The 26,157-nt window shown below is 35.8% G+C and overlaps 1 protein-coding gene across 4 annotated transcripts in view; it reads left to right on the top strand.

Annotated features, from left to right (window-relative positions):
- Nucleotides 1-26,157, top strand: part of XRCC4 (X-ray repair cross complementing 4) — a 381,866-nt gene that overhangs the window by 182,474 nt on the left and 173,235 nt on the right. For 3 of the 4 annotated variants that reach the window (XM_027545680.1, XM_027545678.1, XM_027545679.1), the window contains exon 7: nucleotides 7,429-7,576. In XM_027545680.1, coding sequence (XP_027401481.1) covers nucleotides 7,429-7,576 — 148 coding nt within the window. Of the gene's footprint in view, nucleotides 1-7,428; nucleotides 7,577-14,777; nucleotides 17,544-26,157 lie in introns of those variants that run through there. The other variant, XM_027545681.1, reaches the window with a different exon arrangement.

Raw genomic sequence — 26,157 nt, 5'->3', positions numbered from 1 at the left:
GTGGATTGAAACTATTAAAACTGGGAGTGACTGAAATGGCTGAAATGAGCTGTGCTGGAAGGGAACACATAGTTGAGCCAATAGAAAATAGGAGGACATTGAAGACAAGGAAAGTAAGGAACGAAAAAGGAAGGTGGAGGAACCCTAGAGGCCTTGGAATTCTTTAGCAGAAGATTGTGGGAGGTATGGTCAGAGAGGAAGGTGAGGGTTTCATTGTAGAGAGATTTGAATGCAGGACTAGGATCTTAGGATCTTATTTTATAGGTGATGTGAAACCACTCAAAGTTTTTGTTTGAACATGGCATATTGAAAATAGCACATGTTTTTTTTTTCATGGTCAAAGGACCTAAAGATCAGAGCTCCTTCATTCAATAATTTAAGAGCGAAGTAGTCATTGTCATGACTAACATGCCTCAGGACATTAATTTTGAGGGGAGGAGGTGGGTTCAGGGGCTCTAGAGAGATGTATATGTTTGGAGGGGGACAGGAATCTCTGGTGGCAGTCTCCATTAGAGTTCCATAGATACGTGAAGTAATGCATATTAGGAAGAAGGGGGAAAATGTCCATAGCTATGAGATAATAATGAATTCCTAATAAAATGAATTATAAACCTAAAAAATTATTTTTAAAAACATTGAGATTTAGATGTTTAACCATCAAAGACGTAACACATTATTGACCCAGGGATTTTTGTAGAAACTAACACCTGTGACCAGCTATATGCTATGTAAGTGAATATTGAAACACCTCCCAGTCAATAATGTTCGGGTGACAAAAGACATATTAATATGTGTCTGGTCAGTAATAGACATTTACCAGGTAGTTTAACTCGTGGGGCTTAGGCAGTTTAACCAACAGTGCCATTTTATTTCGCCCTTGAGAGTACCCAGGATGGCCAACTCCGAGGCATTCTCATGTCTGAACTCCTGCTGCCAAGATCCTGCAGTTCTTCTGTCAGACAAGAAGAAGTGTGGCTTTCTGTGGAGCCACCTTTCACAATAACCAAGCTTGTATAAAGATTCCTCATTTTCTAGATGCAGTGAACCCAATTAGAACTTGAAATTCATCCCACAGCTCTCCTACTCACTATTTCAGCCATAATAAGTTAATTGGCAATAGTTTTTTTTTCCTTCTTTATTTCCTTGAAATAGTGAAAGACACATTGTTGTGACAAAGAAACTGATGATAATATTAAAAACTGAAAATTCTGGGTGTGGAATCTCAGGAAAAACAAAACAAAACTCTTCAGTCAATATCAAATTCAATATTCTTCTGCCTGGATTTGGAAGCTTGCAGATTTATTGAGCGTATCTCTGTATCTTTTTTTTCATTTAATCCTTCCCTGCATCCTATACTTAACCAATCTCGTTTCCTGCATTTTTTTCTCTCACGAACATTCCTCTATATAGGCCAAATTTCCTCTCATTTCCCTTTTAACATTTGTCATGCTTTCCAACTCTATTCAGATTCTTCCTCACAGCTAAAATGAGTATGTATTAAGTAAACTTCATGTAAATTGATTTTTTCCCTTCAAAATGGGATGTAAAACTTGTAAGTGAAGACTTTGTCACCCTTAAAATATGTAAAGTTATAAATAATATGGGCTTCCCAGGTGGCGCACTGGTAAAGAATCCACCTGCCAATGCAGGAGACTCAAGAGACTTGGGTTCAATCCTTGGGTCAGGAAGATCTGCTGGATAAGGAAATGGCAACTAACTCCAGTATTCTTGCCTGGAAAATTCCATGGACAGAGGAGCTTGGCAGGCTACAGCCCATGAGGTCCCAAAGAGTCCAACATGACTGAGCACAATGAGCATGAATAATATAGACATTTTGGAGGCTCCATAAAGTTTGACTTTGTGTGGATGTGGTTCAGACACCTTCTGCTGTATGTAAAACAGCTTTGCTTGTTTTGAGACCCAGAATCAATGTTCAAGGCATCTGGGGTCAGAATAAAGTATCCAGCCTTGAGACCAAATGAAATGTGAGGACCAAACATAAGCACAAGTAGTGGATAGAGGTGGGATGGTTCAAATTTGAGGAATGCTTGAAATGATCAATTAATAATATGTAGGTACCAGATATTGGAGTAGCACCTCTTTTTTTCCGGTTTCTGAAATTGCAGGGTGAAGAGGAAAGGACAGGATGGAAATTTTTCCTTTTAAAAGTCTATATAATTATTAACAAAACTTCATTTAAAGCCATATATAAATTAAGGGAATCTATTACAGTATGATTTGCTATTACATTTATATAGTAAGGGCTTCCCTGATGGCTCAGTGGTAAAGAATTCACCTGCAATGCAGGAGAGACGGGTTCCTGCATTCCTGGGTCAGGAAGATCCCCTGGAGGAGGAAATGGCAACTCACTTCAGTATTCTTGCCTGGAAAATTCCATGGACTGAGCACACACTCATGTATGTAATAAATTGAAGGGAAAGCTGTTTCTCATGGTGCAAAAACAAACCAAAAGAGGGATGCATTTGGTTTAACCAGTAAATAAGTTTATATGGTAGCCCTTTTTCCTTACGGCAGTGTTACAGTGATCTACATTGTAATTGTGAAGAGAAATGTATAAAAATGGAGCAGTGAACTGAACTAAAACTCTTGGTTATACAGAACTCAAGTTCTTTGCAATACATCATAGTCCTCACCAAGAAGTTTAAACTGTAGAAATAATGATAGTAAATTATCAGATTAGGTTTTCTCACATATACAGTTGGCAACAAAGTGAAAAGTGAAAGTGAAGTTGCTCAGTTGTATCCAACTCTTAGCGACCCCATGGACTGCAGCCTACCAGGCTCCTCCGTCCATGGGATTTTCCAGGCAAGAGTACTGGAGTGGGTTGCCATTGCCTTCTCCGGGCAACTAAATATTTACTACCAAATATAAAATAATTCATTAACCTGCTCTATAAGCTTGAAGAAGTCCCAGCTGTATGTCCTTGAAGGTGTCCCAGTCACTCACTCATATCAAACCTTCACTTTTGACAAATATAAAGATTCCTGAGGTAGGAATGGCCGGTTTTCTTGGCATCAGACAACTGTAATCGTCCAGAAGTCACAACTAGACAGAAAACTACTTGAAGATTCAGGACAGTACATCATCTCTAAGAATAAATAGCCCTCATTAAATTCTTATAACCTGTCCATAAAATGGAGGGGAGTATCTCTAAAATGCTTTAGCCAATCTGTGTATCTAAAATGCCTCTAATTTTACTCATGAGAGCTAATATGCAGTATTCATCATGCTTGTTTTCATGCCTTGTTTTCACCAATAGATACACATTTTTGTCATCAGTTATTGACATGCAAATAACAAAGGTGCCTCTAGTAGCCTCCTCAAGTATATGGACTTTATTATTAGAATCCCACAAAATTGTTCCTGGTCTGTGATTCTTGCGTAGATGCAACACTCTTACTAATACACACCTTTAATCACATTGCATTTTAAAGTAAATTATTGGCATTATAAAAATAATATAACCATTCGACATATAAAATACGCTGTTGAGTGCCAAAGTGTAAGTTGTTATCTGGAGTTTTGGAATTAATGGCAGAACTTTTATGTAACTTTATTTTTTAAAAATTCACCTTACATTTTAATTTAAACTTAACATTCTTTCCTCATAAATGTCCAACATGTAATTAAATGAAATCTTTCTCCATTTTACAAGTCTATCTACAGTTGAAACATCCTCTAACTCTCACACTTTTGCTAGTTTTATTCATGGACAAGATTGTACTTTGTTGATTGCTTATGCAGTTGATTAAACCCTGTATGAGAGCTGACTGGGTAAGAAATCAGGAAACCAAAATTATCTTCCTTAGTCGCCTCATAGCTTTATAAGAATAAAGGAATCATTCAGCTGGAATATGTTCAGAGAAACATCTGTTTTTTAAATTTATATTTCTTTACTCCCAATACATTTTAATAAAATAATGTATAAGAAATCAACTATAACTTATGTGTCTTTAAGCAGCTTTGGAAAGTAAAATATGCTTTGATGGGCATATTTTATCAAGAAATTTCTACCCACCAGGCAGAAATATTTTTTGATTGTCATAATGATAAAATATAAAAGCAAAAGCTGTGTGATTTGGGCAAGTGTCTTAACTTCTCTAAATTCTTGGTTTCCTCATAAGTAAAATGAAGTTCACAGATTTAAAGATTAATAAGATAATATTTTAAAAACCCATAGTAATGTGTCCAGTACTGCATTCTCAAAACTGGTAGTTATATCCAGGAAAAAAATCTAAGGAAAAAAAAAAAAACATTTCTAGAGAGGGATCAGTAGTGTCCGAGTGATGTCAGGCCACTCAGAGAAGCTTGGACTACATAGAATGAGAACCTAAAATGCAGCATTTTCTAGAATGTGACATATGTACACCTGAACAACTATTCACTCTGCAAACTAACACACTAAAATTAATAGACCTTTTGGAAGAAAAAGTTAAGGTTTGGGCAGAGCACTTAAAATCTGTATAGTTTTACATTCTTGTTGTTAGTTCTGTAGTTATAATCCTAATAAAAATATTAACAGTTAGTAGATCTTTAACCTTTTCACCAAACGTCACAGTCACCTAAACCTTTGCGTCATCACTGCTGCTGCTGCTGCTAAGTCACTTCAGTCGTGTCCCACTCTGTGCAACCCCATAGACGGCAGCCCACCAGGCTCCCCTGTCCCTGGGATTCTCCAGACAAGAACACTGGAGTGAATTGCCATTTCCTTCTCCAATGCATGAAAGGGAAAAGTGAAAGTGAAGTTGCTCAGTCGTTTCCGACTCGTAGCGACCCCATGGACTGCAGCCTACCAGGCTCCTCCATCCATGGGATTTTCCAGGCAAGAGTACTGGAGTGGGGTGCCACTGCCTTCTCCGTGTGTCATCACAGTTCTACAGTTCCTCTTAAATGAAAGAGGTGGGAATTACTGAACACATTTGATTACGCTAGTTTCTTCAAAAAGTTAAATGTCTGAGTAGAGATACAGGGAGAAATGTCTTCACAGATTCTTCAGTTCTAATTGCATCTTTGCAGAGAGCTTAACTTTTGAAAAGTGTAGGGTTCTTGATTTCACTAAACCAGCCCCTTTTTTAGTTCTAAAGGGATGGACTTGTATAGGATTTTTAGCCCTCATTTCTACTTCTTAAGGCTTTTATACATTGCTAAGTTTTTCTTTTTCATTGGGATGGAAGCTTGCTCCTGATCACTTTAAAACATTAACAAGCTGGGAAAAAAAATCATATGAACCAACAGGACAATCCAAAGTCCAAATTATGTTGATATTGTTCATTATTTACCAATAACAAAGGAGCTCTTTTATTTTACAGAAAAATGTGTGATAGCAGAATATACTATGTATTGAGTGAAAGAATATTTTGAATTCCCCTTAAGCTCTTTGCAATTAAGTTGTTAATAGAAAAAAAAGGAATATAAATCAAGCATATGTCTTTTGTTGCTTCTATTTCATGTATATCAAATATTTTTTAGGGTAATTTAGTGGGTTAGCCGCATTAGCAATATGCTAGTACTCTCTTCCATTTTTCTTGTATTTATTCCCTACAGTTGGCTGAGAAGTTTATGAAAATTATCTCTAGATCACTAATGGAAGTCTCCATTCCTGCTGATAATTGTTGTTTTCCTATCAGTTTGATTCATTATCCCTGTAGCAGTATCTCCCCCCAACCTCTTTAGATGTGCCTCTAATTCACTTTTATTTATGCATTTCAGAAGTTGTTGTTCAAGATAGGCAAAGACCATTTTGATCAAGTTGTTCCATATATACAATATATTTTAGGTTTTATATTGGTATTGAAATATTACATACTAACTACTCATTTCATCAAATTGAATAATCTTTTTTATTTATTTTTAATTGAAGAATGATTGCTTTACAATATTGTGTTGGTTTCCGCTATACCTCAACATGAATCAGCCATAGGTATACCTGTGTTCCCTCCCTCTTTAACCTCCCTTCTGCCTCCCACCACATCCCACTCCTCTAGGTTGTTACAGAGCTCCGATCTGAGTTACCTGAGTCATACAGAAAATTCCCATTGGCTCTCTGTTTTACATATGATAGTGTATCTGTTTCCGTGTTACTCTCTCCATTCATCCCACCCTGTCCTTCCTCTCCCCACCTGTGTCCATAAGCCTGTTCTCTATGTCTATGTCTCCATTGCTACCCTGCAAATAGGTTCATCAGTAACATCTTTCTAGATTCCATATATATGTGTTAATATATGATGCTTATTTTTATCTTTCTGACTTTTACTTCACTGTGTATAATAGGTTCTAGGTTCATTCACCCTGTTACAACTGACTCAAATGTGTTCCTTTTTATGACCGAGTAATATTCCATTGTATACATGTACCAAAGCTTCTTTAACCATTCCTCTCTTGATAGGCATCTAGGTTGCTTCCATGTCCTAGCTATTGTAAATAGTGCTGAAGTGAACATTAGGGTACATGTGTCTTCTTCAGTTTTAGTTTCCTCAGGGTATATGCCTAGTAGTGGGATTGCTGGGTCATATGGTAGTTTTATTCCTAGTTTTTTAAGGGATTCCCATATTGTCTTCCATAGTGGCTGTATCAATTTACATTCCCACCAACAGTACAAGAAGTTTCCTTTTTCCCCACACCCTCCTTAGCATTTATTGTTTGTAGACTTTTTTGATAATGGCCATTCTGACCAGGGTGAGGTGATATCTCATTCTAGTTTTCATTTTCATTTCTGTAATAATGAGCAGTGTTGAACATCTTTCCAGCATCTTTTCATGTGTTTGTTAGCCATCTGTTTGTCTTCTTTGGAGAAATTTCTGTTTAGGTCTTTTGCCCACTCTTTGATTGGGTTGTTTGTTTTCCTGGTATTGAGTTGTTTGAGCTGCTTGTATATTTTGTAAGTTAATCCTTTGTCAGTTGTTTCATTTGCTGTTATTTTCTTCCATTCCAAGGGGTGTCTTTTCACCTTGTTTATAGTTTCCTTTGCTATGCAAAAGCTTTTAAATTTAATTAGGTCCCACTTGTTTATTTTTGTTTTTATTTCCATTACTCTAAGAGGTGTGTCATAGAGGATCTCACTATGATTTATTTCAGAGAGTGGTTCTGCCTGTGTATTCCTTTAAGAGTTTTATAGTTTCTGGTCTTACATTTAGGTTTTTAATCTATTTTGAATTTATCTTTGTGTATGGTGTTCGGAAGTGTTCTAATTTCATTCTTTACATGTAGCTGTCCAGTTCTCCCAGTACCACTTATTGAAGAGACTGTCTTTTCCCTATTTGTATGTTCTTTGTCAAAGATAAGAAATCTAATAAATTTATAAAAATAGTTTTGCTCTATTTTAATTGTGTCACTTTATATAGGTACTAAAGCTGCAAATTAATACTGTACTCAAAAAATATACATAATTTTTATGTGATTTTATTTTAGCTACTGTAAGAAGAGATGATTCCATTATTTCAAGTCCTGATATCCCTGATATTGCACCAAGTAGAAAGAGGAGGCAACGGATGCAAAAAAATCTGGGGACAGAACCTAAAGTGGCCTCTCAGGAGCAACAGCTTCAAGAAAAGGAAAAGTAAGTCATCTTATTCTTTGCTAAGTAGTGAGGTGACATTAAAAGAATCTACATAGTCTTCAAATTATCTTTTTATTTCTGAACTTACTTCAGGCTATTTTTTAGAACAAAAATAATGATTTTGGAGATTGTAAAGTGTTTGGATCAATACATTTTCCCTGGTATTTAGTTAATTCCTATTAATATTTAGAGCAGATTTGCTAAAAAATATAGCAAATTTTTTTCTTGTGGTTTCTATGGATTAATTAGAAGTGGCATGCTTAGTCATTCAGTCATGTCTGACTCTTGGCAACCCCATGGACTACAGCCTGCCAGGCTCCTTTGTCCAAGGGGATTCTCCAGGCGAAAATACTGAAGTGGGTTGGCATGCCCTTCTCTAGGAGAAATGGCATGTAGGGTACTAAAAAATATTAAAATCCAGCTTGGGTTCACTAAAGTATTTTGATCTAATGTACTGCTTTGAAGAGACTCATAGAACATTCTACTTAGCCACTTGATTTCATTCTTCTTGATATTTTTTCAAGTAAAATGTCTCTTTGTAGTCATCTACTTATTTCTCTTAGATTTTGGAATTATACACTGAATTTGTGCTGTTTTTCACTTTTTGGTTCAGACTGTCCTCCTTCAGTAAACATCCCAAATTGGTTGTCATGAGTTGAGATGTTAGGATAACGAACATTTCATTGAGGCAAAAAGTCTGCATCAAACAGATTTGCGAAACATTGCCCTCACAAAATTTTTGTTTGGGAAATGTAATGATTTTTATGAAGAATATGTTATTACATGTACTGGGTTTATTATTTTTAAATTATTTCTTATGTAGTTTAAATTTTTCTCAGTTTTTATTTTGAATACGGCAAATAGAGTCTACATGAATAAAAATTGTTGAAGTTCTCAAGAACTTTTGAAAGTGTAAAGGTACCCTGAGAGCATGAAGTTTAGAATTCTGATATGGACAAAGAGGATGCCAAGACAGGCACAGTCTATACCTTGAGGAAACTGAGCCTGACAGGAGAGAGGTTTCAAATTTCTTGATAAAAGTATCCATTGTACAGTTAGTAGTTGTATTGTTTTGTTTGTCTATTTATCATTGGGTTTTGTGTTTATGGTCGCATTACCATGGCATAATGAACCCTTATATCTGACTAAACTTAGCTGGGAAGCCTGACTTCATTACTTGCTTTCAATTTTAAGCATCTGCTGGATTTCAAACATTTATTGTCAGACGGTCGCAATGATATTTCCTCTATATCTCCTGCAGTAGCCTCTCAGTAGATTTTGTATTCATTGTATGACTTCCACATGATTTCACATCGTCTAAGGAAATGCATAGTAGATACAGTTTTTTGTTGAGAATAAATAATTTTGACTATGACTTGCCCACACTCATTGATTCATCCATTTGTGTATCTTTCTTTTATGTTTACATGCTGAGCAAACTAGATACAGCCCCTGATGTCATAAAGCTTAGTCTACGTGAGAGAAAACAAACATTATTCATAGATATGAGGAATACAGTAGTGGAGTAGAGAGCAGAGATTTAGGCAGAGAAAGCAGCCTGTGAGCATGTACATAAGGGGGACTGTGTGAAGGTTGTGGGAATGGAGGTGGCACAGAACGGAGGGAGTACAGTGAGGCGGAGGCTCCTCAGAGGCCAGCCCAAGCTGGGCTGTGGAACCTTCTTAAAAATTAAGCTTTTTCTCATGTATATGATAGCATTTCTGTTTTGCACATCACAGAGGACTTTTCTTCTTGGGTTCCCTTGCTTTTTGCTTTTTGAGTTATTGAAATATTAGATTCACTAGATATCTCTGATATTTCATTCGTTACAGTGTCTTCTCACATATAGTCATTTAAACTTATATAAAGCTATTATACTTCATTTCGTTTTCATTTTTTAGCTCTGCTTTCAAACTGCTAAATGTTGTACAGTTTTGGATTCCCAATAATAAAACTCATTCTTCTGAAACACAGGAAACTAGAAAATTGAAAACATACTGAAACTTATGTAGAGTACTCACAGGGATAATAGTTTAATTTGGCATGTGTTAGCAGTCCTGAGGTGCAGAATTGTACTGACATTTTGCCTTTTTTTTTTTCCCTTTGGTAAATATGCAGGTTTTTTTTTCAGGAATATTTTTAGATCTTTTGATGATTTCCTGTTTTTAATAAGACTCTGAAATCCTTGAGTCTGGTATATATTGATAAATATTCATTAAAAATTCGAGTGTGACTAATCCAGTCAATATGATTTTACTTGGGGAACCCTCATCCTGTTCTATCGAATAGCATCAACACTAAGAGTTATTATTCAGTATAACCATCTGCTGTACACTCCTTGCTATTTACTCTCTTGCATCACTTGAAATTATGATTTGTAGAGTTGTTTGGTATGTCCTTTTAATTTTACATATTAAACAAAATGAACCAGCTAGCAAAGACTATAGAGACTGTGAAATTATTTTCATCCTTATACATACTGTATTAATATCATTAGATAAAATTCTGAGTATAAATAAAAACATGGCAAAATTATTTTCTATAAATATACAATGGCACAGTATGTATGTAAATTAACACTATATTCATTTAGCTTAAATTATTAATGCTTTTTCATGTAATAACAGAAAGAATTTTAATTTCAGGTTTTTCTAAATTTAGGAGCTCTTATTTTTTCAACATCCTGAAAAATCTAATATAATAAAAGTCTACTAATGCCATTGTGTTGGTATGACATGAAATCGCTGTGACTAGGTGGAATAGTTGTGTTATTTTAACAAAATGAATGACCCAGTCGTTATTCACTTGTTTGTCTAAATTGAGTCAGTGTCCCAGTCTTACTGAAATAAGCAGTTAACAAAATTAGCCAACTAACAAAATGCTCAGCCGAAATGATTTAATCAACACTTTAATGTCTGTAACTTCTTCAACTATTTCAGCCCATTTCTTCCCACCTAGAAATTATGCTTTACCTTCTAATAGCTGCTCTGTTTCTTATCTCTATAGATTCTCTATATCAAAAGCAAGCTACTTTTAAGAGATACTGAAATTAGTATCTGAACAAGAGACCTATAAATGAAAACTTTGTCTCAGAGTCAGGGCTCCAGATCCTGGGAGAGGTGGCTAAGAAAAGAGCCAAACCCAAGTTACAGCCAAATAAGTTTGTGCTAGAGACCAAGACAAGGAGTCAAACACCAGGCTACACCATACAGACCTAGTTACCAGAACCTAGATATGAAGTTCTTAATAGAGCAGGAACAAGGATTATTGCAAATCTCAAGCAACTCTAACTTAACTTTGAGCTCTTCCTTAAATGACCCTTGACTAGAAAAAAGCATTAGCTTCTGTGGTCAAAAGAGCTGCTAAATATATAGGTAAGAACAAAATGCCTCTCGCTCTGAGATTTGGATAAGTGAGGAAAGAAAGTCAGATGTTTATTGAAGTTAAATGATATTGAGTACAGAAGTTATTCTTTATGATATCATTTACAGACTTCATTCTATACAATTATATAAGTGAAAGTGAAAGTGAAGTCACTCAGTCGTGTCTGACTCTTTGTGACCCCATGGACTGTAGCCCACCAGGCACAAAGGGTTTCATATTCAAATAAGTTTAAAAATTGCTGCACACCGTATCACAACAAACTTGGAAAATTCTTCCAGATATGGGAATACCAGACCACCTTCTCTGCCTCCTGAGAAATCTGTATGCAGGTCAAGAAGCAACAGTTAGAACCAGATGTGGAACAACAGACTGGTTCTAAATTGGGAAAGGAATACGTCAAGGCTGTATATTGTCACCCTGTTTGTTTAACTTATATGCAGAACATCATACGAAATGCCGGGCTGGATGAAGCACAAGCTGGATTCAAGATTGCCGGGGGATATATCAATAACCTCAGATACGCAGATGACACCACCCTTATGGCAGAAACCAAAGAAGAAATAAAGAGACTCTTGATGAAAGTGAAAGAGGAGAGTGAAAAAGTTGGCTTAAGACTTAACATTCAGAAAACTAAGATCATGGCATCTGGTCCCATCACTTCATGGCAAATAGATAAGGAAACAATGGAAACAGTGAGAGACTTTATTTTGGGGGGCTCCAAAATCACTGCAGATGGTGATTGCAGCCATGAAATTTAAAGGCGCTTGCTCCTTGGAAGAAAAGCTATGACCAACCTAGACAGCATATTAAAAACCCTAACCTTTACCAACAAAGGTCTGTCTAGTCAAAGCTGTGGTTTTTCCAGTAGTCATGTGTGGATGTGAGAGTTGGACTATAAAGAAAGCTGAGCGCTGAAGAATTGATGCTTTTGAACTATGGTATTGGAGAAGATGCTTCTGATTTTCTTGGACTGCAAGGAGATCCAACCAGTCAATCCTGAAGGAAATCAGTCCTGAATATTCATTGGAAGAACTGATGCTGAAGTTTCAGCTCCAATACTGTGGCCACCTGATGCGAAGAACTGACTCACTGGAAAAGGCCCTGATTCTGGGAAAGATTGAAGGTGGGAGAAGAAGGGGACGACAGAGGATGAGATGGTTGGATGGCATCACTGACTCGATAGACATGAGTCTGAGCAAGCTCCAGAAGTTGGTGATGGACAGGGAAGCGTGGCATGCTTGCAGGTCATGGGGTTTCAGAGAGTCGGACACAACCAAGTGACTGAACTGAACTGATATAGCTCCCATGCTCCATTATGCTCCAACCTCTAAAACTTTATAGTTTATATATTAATGAAGATTTATATATTAAAGGATCTAAAAAATCCATAGTAAATTATTCATTTGACTTGTTTAATCATTGTTCAAAAGTACTTGATGCATAGCACCCTCATGCAGTCCACCTCCCTCTCTCCCAAAAAGGGCTTAGTGACAGTCCAAGGGATAGCATTATTTTGAGCCATAGTTTGGGATATAAACTCTGAAAATTCTCAAACATCAGTGATTTTAAATATATAAGAAATTTCCAACCTTAATTAGAGTTTTAGGCATTAAATTTATCTCAAGAATGAAATTTTAGTTTGTATATTGGACCTTTTTCCCCACCTCCCGATCTTCCCATAAATCTACTACTTGTCCAGCTGTTTGATCATCTAGGAGCAGCAGGGTCATTTTCTAAGAGGATTGTAGTGGTTGGAACAAATTTGTACACCTCTAAAGGAAGGAGTCGGAGAAGGCGATGGCATCCCACTCCAGTACTCTTGCCTGGCAAATCCCATGGACAGAGGAGCCTGGTGGGCTGCAGTCCATGGGGTCGACAAGAGTCGGACACGACTGAGCAACTTCACTTTTACTTTTCACTTTCATGCATTGGAGAAGGAAATGGCAACCCACTCCAGTGTTCTTGCCTGGAGAATCCCAGGGACGGGGGAGTCTGGTGGGCTGCCGTCTCTGTGGTCGCACAGAGTCGGACACGACTGAAGCGACTTAGCAGCAGCAGCAGCAGCAAAGGAAGGAGTTGAACATTCTCAACTGCAAGATAAAACCATTAAAATAGTTTGGGCCAAAAGTACAAAAGAATACTTGTATAGTCTTTAGATAATTTTATATTCTCTTTATTCCTGTATGATAGATAGCAAGTAAAAATATATATGTTCACATATCTCAGGCGTGATTTTGTCTTCTTTGTGATGGATGTCTTCTGAAAACACAGAATTCGAAAACATTCTTCCAAACAACCTTAAACATATTGGTAATTTGTAACTTTTCACAGATGTTGCTTCTTGAACTATAAGGAAGAAGTTTTAACTGTGTGTTCTGAATCAGCCTTTCAGCAGTCCCATTTAGTAGTTGTGTAGCTGCAATATTTTAGGTGATTGGTGGGTTGTAAATCACGTGTGTGTGTGCACATTCATGGCAAATACATGCACACCCCTAGGTTAAGTTCATGATTTAATTATCCATGGTTGCACCATGTTATCATAGTCCATGTGGCTACACAGAGCAGGAAATGATGCAGCACATCTTAGCAGGTATTTCCTCACTTCTTTGGAGTGGAATGTGGTGTGCATTGCCACCACTGATACACTTTATATAGGATACAGTCTTCTTCTACTCAAAGAAGCTCTGTTCTTGCCTTTTAAACTAGAAGCTAACAGCATCATCTTGGATGAAATTGTACAATCCATGCACTTTTGTTTAGAGAAATAACTATACACATCAGGCTTTCCTGGCTCTGAACCAAAGTTCTCATTTTATACTCTGAGGGCGAACTTCTCTCTTGACGTCCTGCTTTTGCATTCCAATCCCCTATGATGAAAGGGACATCTTTTTTGGTGTTAGTTCTAGAAGTTCTTATAGGTCTTCACAGAACCGTTCAACTTCAGCTTCTTCAGCATTAGTAGTTGGGTCATAGACTTGGATTACTGTGATGTTGAATGGTTTGCATTGGGATCAAACCAAGATCATTCTGTAATTTTTGAGACTGTACACAAGTACTACATTTTGGACTTTTTGTTGACTATGAGGGCTACTCCATTTCTTCTAAGGGATTCTTGCCCACAGAAGTAGATGTAATAGTGATTTGAAATAAATTTGCCCATTAATTAAATTCTTGTTCATTAATTAAATTTGACCACATCCAGTTTACCTTGATTCATGGACCTAACATTCTATGCAATATTGTTCCTTACACATTGGACTTTACTTTCTCCACCTGACATATCCACAGCATAGTGCTGTTTCTGCTTTGGCCCAGCCTCTTCATTCTTTCTGGAGTTATTTCTCTGCTGTTCCCCAGTAGCATATTGGACACCCACTGACATGGGGGGAGGGCGGGGCTCATCATCCAATGTCGTATCCTTTTGCCTTTTCATGCTGTTCGTGGGGTTCTTGAAGCAAGAATATTGGAGTGGTTTACCATTGCTTAACCTTTAGAGATGTCTTTTTTCTATGATATTTACTGATTATTGGCATTTCATCTTTTGTTTATTATCTATCTATAATCTCAGCTTATTTTCAGTGGAGGTCTTTGTCCCCTACTGCTTCATTAAAAAATGTTACTTTTATGTTACCAAGAGTATCATTTGCCTTTTAATTAATATTAATGACATTTTTGTATTTATATGAGTTATTAGGCAAATCCATCTCTCCATAATAATGATAATATTTAACATTCATTGAATACTTATGATATAGACATTGTGGTAAACCCTTTATATTCCTTTTATATGTTTCACTAAACTATGCTCATTTTATAGATGGAAGATTGGACCTAGAGATATTAGATAACTTGCCTGAAGACAAAGCTGCATCTGTGATTTTGAATGTAGGATCATCTATTCCAAAGACCATACTTTTTAGCTACTTTATTATACTGGATAAATAATAACTGATATTTAGTTTGAATACTGTGTGCCAAAAGTTGTGTTAAGCACTTAAATTCCTTTAATTTCTTTAATTCTTACAACAACTCAATGAATTAGGGCCCTGTATTTTAAAAGGGAAGGAAAATTATGACCAACCTAGATAGCATATTCAAAAGCAGAGACATTACTTTGCCAACAAAGGTTCGTCTAGTCAAGGCTATGGTTTTTCCTGTGGTCATGTATGGATGTGAGAGTTGGACTGTGAAGAAGGCTGAGCGCCGAAGAATTGATGCTTTGCAACTGTGGTGCTGGAAAAGACTCTTGAGAGTCCCTTGGACTGCAAGGAGATCCAACTAGTCCATTCTGAAGGAGATCAGCCCTGGGATTTCTTTGGAAGGAATGATGCTAAAGCTGAAACTCCAGTACTTTGGCCACCTCATGTGAAGAGTTGACTTATTGGAAAAGACTCTGATGCTGGGAGGGATTGGGGGCAAGAGGAGAAGGGATGACAGAGGATGAGATGGCTGGATGGCATCACTGACTCAATGGACATGAGTCTCAGTGAACTCTGGGAGTTGGTGATGGACAGGGAGGCCTGGCGTGCTGCGATTCATGGGGTCCCAGAGTCGGACACGACTGAGCAACTGATCTGATCCGATTTTAAAAGGCCAGTAAATATGAGATGCAGTGACTTTCGACTGCTTGTTCAAAATTTCTGCAGTACACAGTAGAGATAGGACTGCATCTGTGAGTATAAAGAGTGGTTTGGTAATACCTCCTGCCTGCCTTTCAACATGGATATGAGGGTTAGATGAGATCCCATGTATGTAGCACTATCTAAGTAGTAAGCTCTAGGAATATGATGCATTGTTATTTTTAAAGCACTGTTTTCCCCAGGCTTTAGGCTAAATCTTGGAAATCTGTTCCTGGAAAGTAAACTGTATTTATGGAGTTTTTAAACCTTTAGTGTTTCCTTTCCTCATAATTCTTATGGAAATGAGGATCTCCAATAACCTTCTATATGTTAACTCAACAAATCTTTCTGCCCACTTAGCAGTCAATAAGATAATATTAAAGGACAATAACCAAAGTAGAAGACCAGGTTTTAGAAGCAAATGGGAAGACAGAAAGAGAGTAGAGGGAAGAGAGGAAGGGAGGAAAGAAGAAAAAAAGAAATGTGGGGGAAGGGAGAGAGGGAGTAAGGGTAGAAAGAAGGATTTATGTTTTATATATATATAATTTCTAACTCATTCAAAAATTTACTCATTTTAACAATTTATTTATTTATATCTGCCAATCTAGAATATGGTGGTTGACCAGCCTTTTCTTTCAAAAAGAATATGTAAAATAATTATGCTCCAATTAAATAAATTAATTAATTTTTAAAAAACCTGTTTTCATGTTTCTGCCTTGATTCTTAAGAAAATACCTAAAAATTTATTGTGTGCTTTTTTTTCTAGTTTAAACTTCAGTATATTTGATTTGTGTGTGCATGTGTGTATTTAATTTTTATGGATAATATAATTCATCAGATTCAAATATCTAATTCTTGAAGATTTTCTGTAACTGAACTTTAAACTTCTTCAGTGTCAAGTTAGGGACATTAAATGTTTGTGCAATTGCTATACGTTTACTTTAGTCATCATTAGCAAACCTCATTTTTTACACAACTTTAATTTTATCATAATGTTTATCTTAGTTGCAAAAGTAAATACAGTGGGGGTTTTAAAACGAGATAGGTTTTTATTAGCTTCACTGAGTGTTTACCTAACTGTTCAGACCGCGGTTTTCACTTTCCTTGCTGCGTGATTTGATTAATGGCCCCCTGGACTTGTTCCAGAATATACTGATTATGGTCAGTACATTTCAAAGATGATTTATTAATTGTGTTTGCAACCCAAAATAATTAAGTAAAGATTGATCATATGCATTATTATAGGTTTGCCAATAAAATCAGCAATTACACTTTAAGATAAAGGTTGCCCAAATGGCCATTTTTTAACTATACAGAAAGGACAAAATATTAATATTTAAAAAATATATACAGTATCAACCACAGTGTTGTGGCCTTTTACAGCATGATTATTAAATATGTGAGAAGCTTAGTCTTATAACATGTATTTTAAGTTCTTTTTTAACATAATTTCAAAATAATATGTTTCAATGGAGATTACATAGATGTTTAAATAAAGTATTTCCATGTTTATAACTCATTCTGGAAACAACCCTTACTACAATTCCCTCAGGCTATTACATGCATTTAGATTTCAAATTAGTGACAGACTTGGATTTCTGTTTTTAAAAAAATTTTAATAGGGAGCTGTTATAATCCTGTGTTTTAGGTAGAGGGACTTTATCACATATTTCATATATATTACGTTTCTATCACTTGAAAGACTTTCTCCCATAAAATTTTTCTAAATTTAGCTTGACAGTAGTTATTGTTTCAGGCATTTTAAGTACTCTATCAACACAGAATAAAGTGTAAATATTCATTATACCTGGTCAAAGGGGTTATTAATCAAAGGAAATGACTCCTTGTTCATAATTTATACTTTAATATTGAAAGAAATAGAGATATATTTATTTTTTCTTATTTGGCATACTATATTCAAAATTTTAAGTTTTAACTGAAATTATATAACTTAAATCATCTACTGTGATATGTAACTAGATGTTAAATAGATATTTCTTTTGTATTAAAACACAAACTAAATAAAATGTTTTATCAAAATAGAATTGAAGACTGTTTCATGTTCTAAGCTTGTGTGAAAGTATAAACTACCCATGTCAAAATAAGAAAAGAGAAACTCACAAGTAATTGAGATCTTGGCAAACAGTAAAAACATCAAATATGAGAACAAGGTATAAGAAATGAATAAACAAAAAATCTAAATAAATTAAACATATATAACTATTCATAAGCATTATTTCATGATTTTGTTCAGTTTTGGTAAGCGGGTTCCTCTCTATCAGGAACAGAATGTTTAAATGTGTGGAGAAAGAGTCTGGAAGATTGGGGACCAGTGACCATATTATGAGATGCATAGAATGTAGATTAAACTAGCAACGTCGACAGAATTTGGGACTCCAGTGCTAAGCTGATTTACTTGAATTTCTTTTATGAATGCAACAATGACTTGCTAAACATTTTGAGCTAAAGGATCACAAAATGAACTGCACTTTAGGCAATTTTTTCTGGAAACCATGCATTTGAAGGAGGGAATGTTTTCAAATTGGCAGTGAAGCTAGGATATCACAGTGGGCCAAGAAAAATTATCTGAAGAAAAAATAATGATTGTAGGTATGAGCATGATTAAAAAAAAAGAAAGGGATGGATTGAGTAACGCTTGAGGTTGCTATCCTTTTACTAGGGAAGAACTGGGAAGCCTCATCAGCTATTGAAAGCTATTTGTTAAACATTGTCTTTATAAAAGTAAGTCATCTGTCTTACTTTAGAAATCAGCCTACCACAAAGGCTGGATAAACAAAACTTGGTGGCCGTGGGCATTGACTTCCCAAAACTGGAAAAGTTTCTTTTGTCAGGCTGGCATATTTATACACTCAAGTATATAGACATACACTACATTAATTTTATATTATTTTACTTCTTTTTTAATTCAGTTTTTAACTTAATTTTTAGCATATAGGAAAGTATTTTAATCAGTAAACTATGTCTAAATCACATTTTGAAAAATGCTGTCATTCTCGAGTATGTACTATATAGCCTCTGAAAGCCTTCCTTGATGTAGCTGGTGTTCTTGTTAACCTCAATCCCAGAGAAATATTCCTTTCGGACATATATTTTCATTTCGGTTTGAAATTATGGGATTTTTCTCACTTGGAGATATATTCTACTTATGGACTACAGAGAAAAATCAACTTTTTCACTGCCACAATCTGTTATGGATATAGTCTTGATTTTATAAAGTGTTTTGCCTAGGGCCAAAAATACATAAATTTTGTAGGAATTTCCAGACTATAGGGGATAAAATAGGAATTGTATTCACAAATGAATTTGGCAAACTAATGAAGTTATGAGATAATGATATAAAGGCAAACAGACTTATATATCCAGAAACCATGAAAATAATACTTCTTTATTTATTGTGGTTTCTTTTTGGTTAAGCAATAAATGGCACATATAAAGCACAGAAACTATTAAAGAAAATATTTCATTTGTTCTTAACTGCTATATGTGGGAGTAAGACAAATGAAATTCTCCATGTTCTTACTGAATAATAACATTGTCTTTCAGTCTAAAGTATGCTTTTGGAGTCTTCATATAAACTGTTGGGAACATGCATGAGTAATTTCTAAAGGAGGAAAAAAACCCAGCCTAGGAAAGAAAATTTGCCATTATAGATTATCATTAGTTATGGCTACAGTCCTCTGTATCTTATCTCACCCTTAGTATAGTAATGGAGAACCCCTACGTGCCGAGTGCTATGCCTGGTGCTGGGGCTATAGCACCAAATAAGACAGACCAGGTACTCCCCCTGTGAGAGGATAGGATATAGTTGAAGAAATGGATCAGTAAGTAATTACAATCCAGCATGATAATGAAGCCATGTGACATAAGAGGTTCAGGTACATTTGGAATGCCTAACTAAATTGAATACAAATAACACAAAGTAAAAATTATTACCTTTTTTCCAGTTAACCCAGGATGGACGTACAAATAAATGACCGCAAATGAGAAAATATATTACATGTAGAGTTCAAAAATCCCCAAAGTTGGGGATTTAATGCAAATCATCCGTTACCAAAAAACTCTACAACTAGCATGATACCTGGTGCGTAGTAGGTACTCTATAATCATCAAGTAAATGAAGTAATAAACAGATCTCTAATGAGATACAAGAGATATTAAAGTAGATTTCACGTGGTTGAGTCTTCCTATTCTTGGTAAATGTTCCTACCGTGTACACAGTAATGACAGCCGAAATTAAGTATCATCCTGAACTCCTCCCTCTTCCTCACACCCACATCCAGTCTAGCCGCTCATCTCATACATTCTGCATTTAAAATGTCTCTTGTTGCTTGCTTCTACTGCCACTAAGCTAGGGTAAACCACAATCATAGTTCACCTAAATACTGCAATTGCTCATTCTTGGTCTCCCCATTTCACTTCTCCATCTTCTAATTCATTCTCCACATAGTGAACTTCAGAAAACAGAAATTTTATCTTTATACTTTTCCCCATCTCTCCCTGCTTCCTATACTTTGCCTAAACTATTCCAATGGCTTCACTCTGGAAAATTGAAACTTATTACCATGCTCTGAATGACCTTGCCCTACCTCTTGAACTAATTGTGTGATTCACTCATTTGTTTAACAAAGATTTGGGGAACATAGGCATATACAGTCAGTTCTCATTCATAGTAGTTATGTTCTGTCAAGTTTCTGGGAACATGGAATTAACAAAGACTCTATCATTGGCCCAAGGAGAAACATGGGGTTAGATTCCTGGAGCCTCTGGTCATAACGTTTTTTATCAACCAGTCAATACTTAATCGGGTTTTAAATATGTTTCTGTTTAAAGACACCATATTTGATACATATTGTTGATTCATTAACATTGAACTCAGGGCCAACAGGATTGTAACTCATGCTTGAATGAAAGTTAGCAAACACATTTTTTCCTACAAGGACCATCATAGCCTTCTTGTGATTGTAAATATTAGGTAGCAAGTCAGTTCTATATTTGAGAGCCACTTTGAAAAGCAAAATCATCAATAAAAAGCATAAAAAATGCAAAAAATAAAAGGCACTAAATACACTGCAAAAAGGACAATTATTTACAAGTATGAGAAGTAAAACTGGAAGATGCTAACCTCATTGCACCTCAGCCGGGTACATGCACTTCAGGGACTCAAATTTTTCACTGCTCTGTTCATATGCACGTCTGCTAATGACTGAGAAAACACTTAATTATTGATTTGAAGGTTGGAAATAAATTTTAGCAAGTAGGTGAATTTAGAAATACAGAACTCATGAATAATGAAGACTGACTGTAACTAGTATTTAAAGCCATGGGAACAGAGAAAATTGTGAATAAAGGATACCCAGGATTGAACACGAGAATGTTTGTTTCAAGAGTGGAGATTAGGTTCCACACACATCACCTATGAGAGAACAAGATCTGAGGAAGAAAGACTATCACATAGGAGGAAAATGAGGTGATTATGATTTAATAAAAGCTAAAAAATATGTTTCAAAAAGAAAGGTCAACTCTCAAATGCTGCTGAGAAATCAATAATGACAGAGACACTGCTAGGCCCTCAGGGGCGTTTTGAGACAGATGACTAAGTAGAGTAGCATGAGGTAAGAATTAGATATGCAGAATATGGGAAAAACTTTGAAGGAGGTTTCCTCTGAAAATAAACAGACAAGAAGAGAAGTAGCCAGAGAGGGCTGTTGATTGCTTATTTAATATAGGAAGTAAGAGAATATATTGTTATGCTTTTGTTAATGACACCAAGTCAAGTAGAAACTATGATCTTGATGAAATTATTCAACGTTTCTTTGCCTTAGTTTTTCTCTCTAAAAAGCACAGAACTTAACCAGACACAATTATCTTAATTTACTTTATATGTAGTGAAACACCATATTATAGTGATTTAGAGTATGGATTCTGAAGTCCAACTGCCTGGGTCTGTGTTATAGCTTCACAACTTACTACCTGTCAGATTGTGAATATCCCACTCAACCTTTATACACTTTGGTTTCCTTATCAGTAAAAAAAAAAAGGGGGGGGGGGATAATAGTACCGATCTCGATTTTGAGGTATTGAGATATTGGATGTAGAATTCTTAGCACTGTGCCTGTCACAAATATTAGCACTCAGTACATGTTAACTGTTTTGCACAATTTATAATCATTTTTATCCCCTCTCTCTAATATGCTGTTCTCTGTGAATTCCATATTCGTATCACTTTTCTTTTAACTCTCTGCACATACTCTCTAGTATATACAGTATAGAAATATCTTCCACCATTTTCTGTTAGACTTTTATAAACAATGATAATTTCAGGTAGTGAACCAGCAGGAAGTCCCATATTTAAAACAAGACTGTTTGGAGGAGACAGTTTTTCTAACTGAGAATTATTCAGCAAATATTTGAAGGCCTAATGTTTGCCAGGCACTGTCTTAAGTGATTTAATAGTGAACAGAACAAAGTCCCTGCTTTTGTGGAGCTGAAGTCTTAGTCAAAAAAGAGAAATCTTGAACTCATCACAAATTTCTATTCTTTTCAGAGTCCTATAACTTATATTTTTGAAAGTTTAGGAAAGAAAGTTTTAAAAAACAAAAGGAAAGATTTTTGGAAGAAGACAAACATAAGAAGAAGAAGGAGAGGGAATAAAAAGGGAAGAAAAAAATGGGAGGGGAACGAGTCTCAGTATGATGATATGTAAAGTTTTAAAGTGTATTTTTCTGGTTATCTAGAGTCGTGTGAATATCTGCCAAATCCTCCTTGGGAGATCTGTTATTAATTATTATTTTTCATGATTTAAATTTGCTGTCATTTAAAAAAAATCATCTAATTTTAATCTTAAGGTTATCAGGTCAGCAGTGTTCACTAATATATTATGTGTGTGTGTGTGTATATATATATATATATATATATATATATATAATCTCAGAATTCAGGCCCACGCTTACTGAGAACCAGGCACCATATTATTCCTTTTTCTCAAGGAGCTGGCACCTAAGCCATATATTTAAAAAGATAATGTCTACATGCTGCTGCTGCTGCTGCTAAGTCACTTCAGTCGTGTCCAACTCTGTGCGACCCCACAGACGGCAGCCCACCAGGCTCCCCCATCCCTGGGATTCTCCAGGCAAGAACACTGGAGTGGGTTGACATTTCCTCCTCCAATGCATGAAAGTGAAAAGTCAAAGTGAAGTCGCTCAGTCGTGTCCGACTCTTAGCAATCTCATGGACTGCTGCCTACCAGGCTTCTCCATCCATGGGATTTTCCAGGCAAGAGTACTGGAGTGGGGTGCCATTGCCTTCTCTGAATGTCTACGTAACAGCTTTTAAAATACGATGTACACACGCTACATATAGGAAAACAGAAGGGATTTTATTTAGCCTTTGTAATCAACTGCTGACTCACATGTTCCAGGATTATGTTTCAGTCATACTATTGTACCTTGTCTTTTCAGTGAACCTAATTTTCTTTTTATTAAAGCCACCTGAAACGTAGAAAAAATCTTGTTCCTTTTTTTCCTAATTTTTCACTTTTTAAAAAATCTTGTTTTGGCATTTATATTCTTTTACTTAATTTTCTACTGTCCTTTGAACTTTTATTTAAATGTTATATAAGTATTATAATTCTGTTATTTCAAATAATTTATAATGATAAGACACCCAATCCAGTGACTCATTCAGTCTGAATTTTGGAGATATCATAGATCACTGGTTTAGTCTAAGATTCTTAAGTTTATTTATTTATCACACTCCCATTGGATTTCAAGCAATGAAGGGAACACTAATGTGGATAAAGTAGCAGATGATAATTCTTTTCTTCCTACTATTTTCTTTTTATTTGGCCCACTTGTTTTGGATAATTATTGTGTTAGTATTAGAATTGAATTTATGTTATCTAACACAAAACATATGGCCATGTACTCTTTACATGAATATCAATAATTTGTGTGTCAGAAGTCCTACTGCTTTAAATGAAAGTTTATTCACATGCTCACGTCCACCTATTAGCCCTAGTTCTGCCTTCTGTTGCTCAGTTGTGTCCTACTCTTTGCAACCCTATGGACTATACATTCCATGGAATTCTCCAGGCCAGGTAGCCTTTTCCTTCTGCAGGGGATCTTCCCAACCCAGGGATTGAAGCTAGGTCTCCTGCATTGCAGCCTGGAAAATTCCATGGACTGTATAGGCCATGGGGTCACAAAGAGTTGGACATGAATGAGCGACTTTCACTTTTCACTTTTCACTTTCTGCCTTCTGTTTCATATCAGATAAATAGTCTACATTAAAGTCACTCATATAGAGTGGAATTGTCTTCTAAGTGCAAATAACTGATGCACATTCAACATATACTCTCAATCCCTGTCTCCCACCATAAAAAGTGGAGGAAGAAAGAGACAGGAAAAAGCACAATTTAAATAATTCTGGGCATTCTACTCAATCAGGCCCAGAAGTGGATGTCAAGTGGGAAACATATCTTCTTATCCCCTGATTTCTCATTATCCTTCCATAATATGAGCAGCACACCTAAAGATAAATCTTTTTCATAAAACTGACTACTAGACAGAAGGTAACTGCTTCACAAAAAAAAACATTTATCAAAATAGGAGGAATACCCTATGGTGCTGGGTTAATTAAAATTGGTATACCATGCTGTAGTATAATATTTTATGAAGGATTTTTCAGGATAATTTGGTTTTCACATTAGGACCTACCATTAAAACCCAACCCCAACTAAGATATCACTCCATTTAATTTGGAGACCATTACATCCTCTGAGTTTTCTCCTCTGCACACTAGAAGAGCCAAAGGTTATTTTCATTCCCCCAAAATAATATGGTTTTACATGAGCAGTCTCTTGGTTGGGATTGCCTTTCACTGAATGTATATAATTTGCCACTGTTCCATTAAGTCGTGTTCCCAGAGTCCTCTTATATTTCAAATGTGGTGCAATTCATACAGAGAATAATGGGACACCACACTTATTAATGTGGGATGTTCCCTTGCTATTCACTCTTGCAATGCCATTATTTATTTGGAAAAGCTACTTAAAAAGATAAGTACTATGATCCTGAATTTTCTAAAGTTTAGTCGTGCATGGGCCACCATTTGGATTTACATTGTATCTGAGTTTCACCACCTACCTCATTGACTTTTGCCACTTCTTGGTAGCTCTTTCACTATAAGTTAATTATCTTTTAAATCACTTTGCTTATTAAATAAGCCTATTAAAAATGAAGTTACACATTCTTAGATGGAGAACCAGTTTCACTTGAACATAAATGTAAAATTTAATACAATATAAAGTTAATGAGTATAATAAAATATGATGGTTACCTGAAGACACCACACCTGACTATGATTCTCTCTCTATTAAAAGGCCTACCAGCCATCAGCTCTTTGAGAGAGAGAGAGAAAGAGCACTGATTTTATGATGGTAGCAGCTGCTGCTGCTTCTCAGTCAGGACTCACGACATAACTGCCTTCTAAGGTCATGCCATAGAGTAAAGAGTTCCAGATAGATTAATATCCTAACTCTGATAGTTGCTATTTGATTTTGGGCAAGATACTTTATCACTCTGAGCCTCAATATTCTAATTTCTAAAATGGGGTTAGTAATACACAACTCATTAAAATAAATAAAGTGATGGATATAATGTGCTAGGCATGTGGTAAATGCTCAATATAAATTACTACTGCTACTCTGTTCTTGTTCATTTTATTTTCTCCTTCTAGTGTCTGTCTAGGTTTGAATGCAAATGGTTTTCCAAGTTAATTACTTGTGATAAAATGATACTATGAAAACATTTAGTTTATATATTATTATGTTTGATAATTTATAATCTAATAATTTTTGTCATTGGAATTCCAGAGTAATTGTAAAGTGGCCAAAGATTAACTTAGAAGTGTTACGTGATATAATGTTTTTATCTTGCTGGCTGATACCATGTACTTTGTACATACTCAAATCATAAATACCTTTCCATACCTATTTGCTCACTACCTAGCATGAGCCAGGTGCCAATCTAGTCAAAAAGGATACAAGGCACAGCACAAAACAGCTAACGTTACATTCTACTGGTGTGAAATAAGCAAAAAAGAAACCAGGATACATCAGATAATAATCAAGAGATAATCAGACATCCCTGCAAAGACTGGGAGAAAATAAGTAATGCAAAGGCCTGAAGGTGAGCCAAACCTGGCATGCTGAAGGAATAGAAAGCGGGTCCGGGCAGTGGGAAAGCGATGGAGTGAGGTGTACTCTAACCGTGTGGTCAGTGAAATGGATTCAGTCAGGTCATTCAGGGCTTTGAGGTGGATATTCTTTCTGTTTTATTCAGAGTAAAATGGCAGATTTTAAGGAGGGAAAGGTCATGGTTTGATGTTTGTTTTAAAGACTGTTATGACCACTATGTGGAAACTGGATGTAGAGGTGGGGGTTAGTGAAAACAGATTGGTTAGGAGGTTTTACAGTAGTCCAGGCAAAAGTCAATCATGGCTCGGGCTATCCGGGAGCAAGAGCAAGGTGTTCTTAGACCATGGGTATGTTTTAGCAGT

The sequence above is a fragment of the Bos indicus x Bos taurus genome, chromosome 7 (assembly GCF_003369695.1).
Source record: "Bos indicus x Bos taurus breed Angus x Brahman F1 hybrid chromosome 7, Bos_hybrid_MaternalHap_v2.0, whole genome shotgun sequence".
Lineage (NCBI taxonomy): Eukaryota > Metazoa > Chordata > Mammalia > Artiodactyla > Bovidae > Bos > Bos indicus x Bos taurus.
Note: the sequence above shows the minus strand (reverse complement) of the source record. Positions and strands in the feature narration are given on the sequence as shown.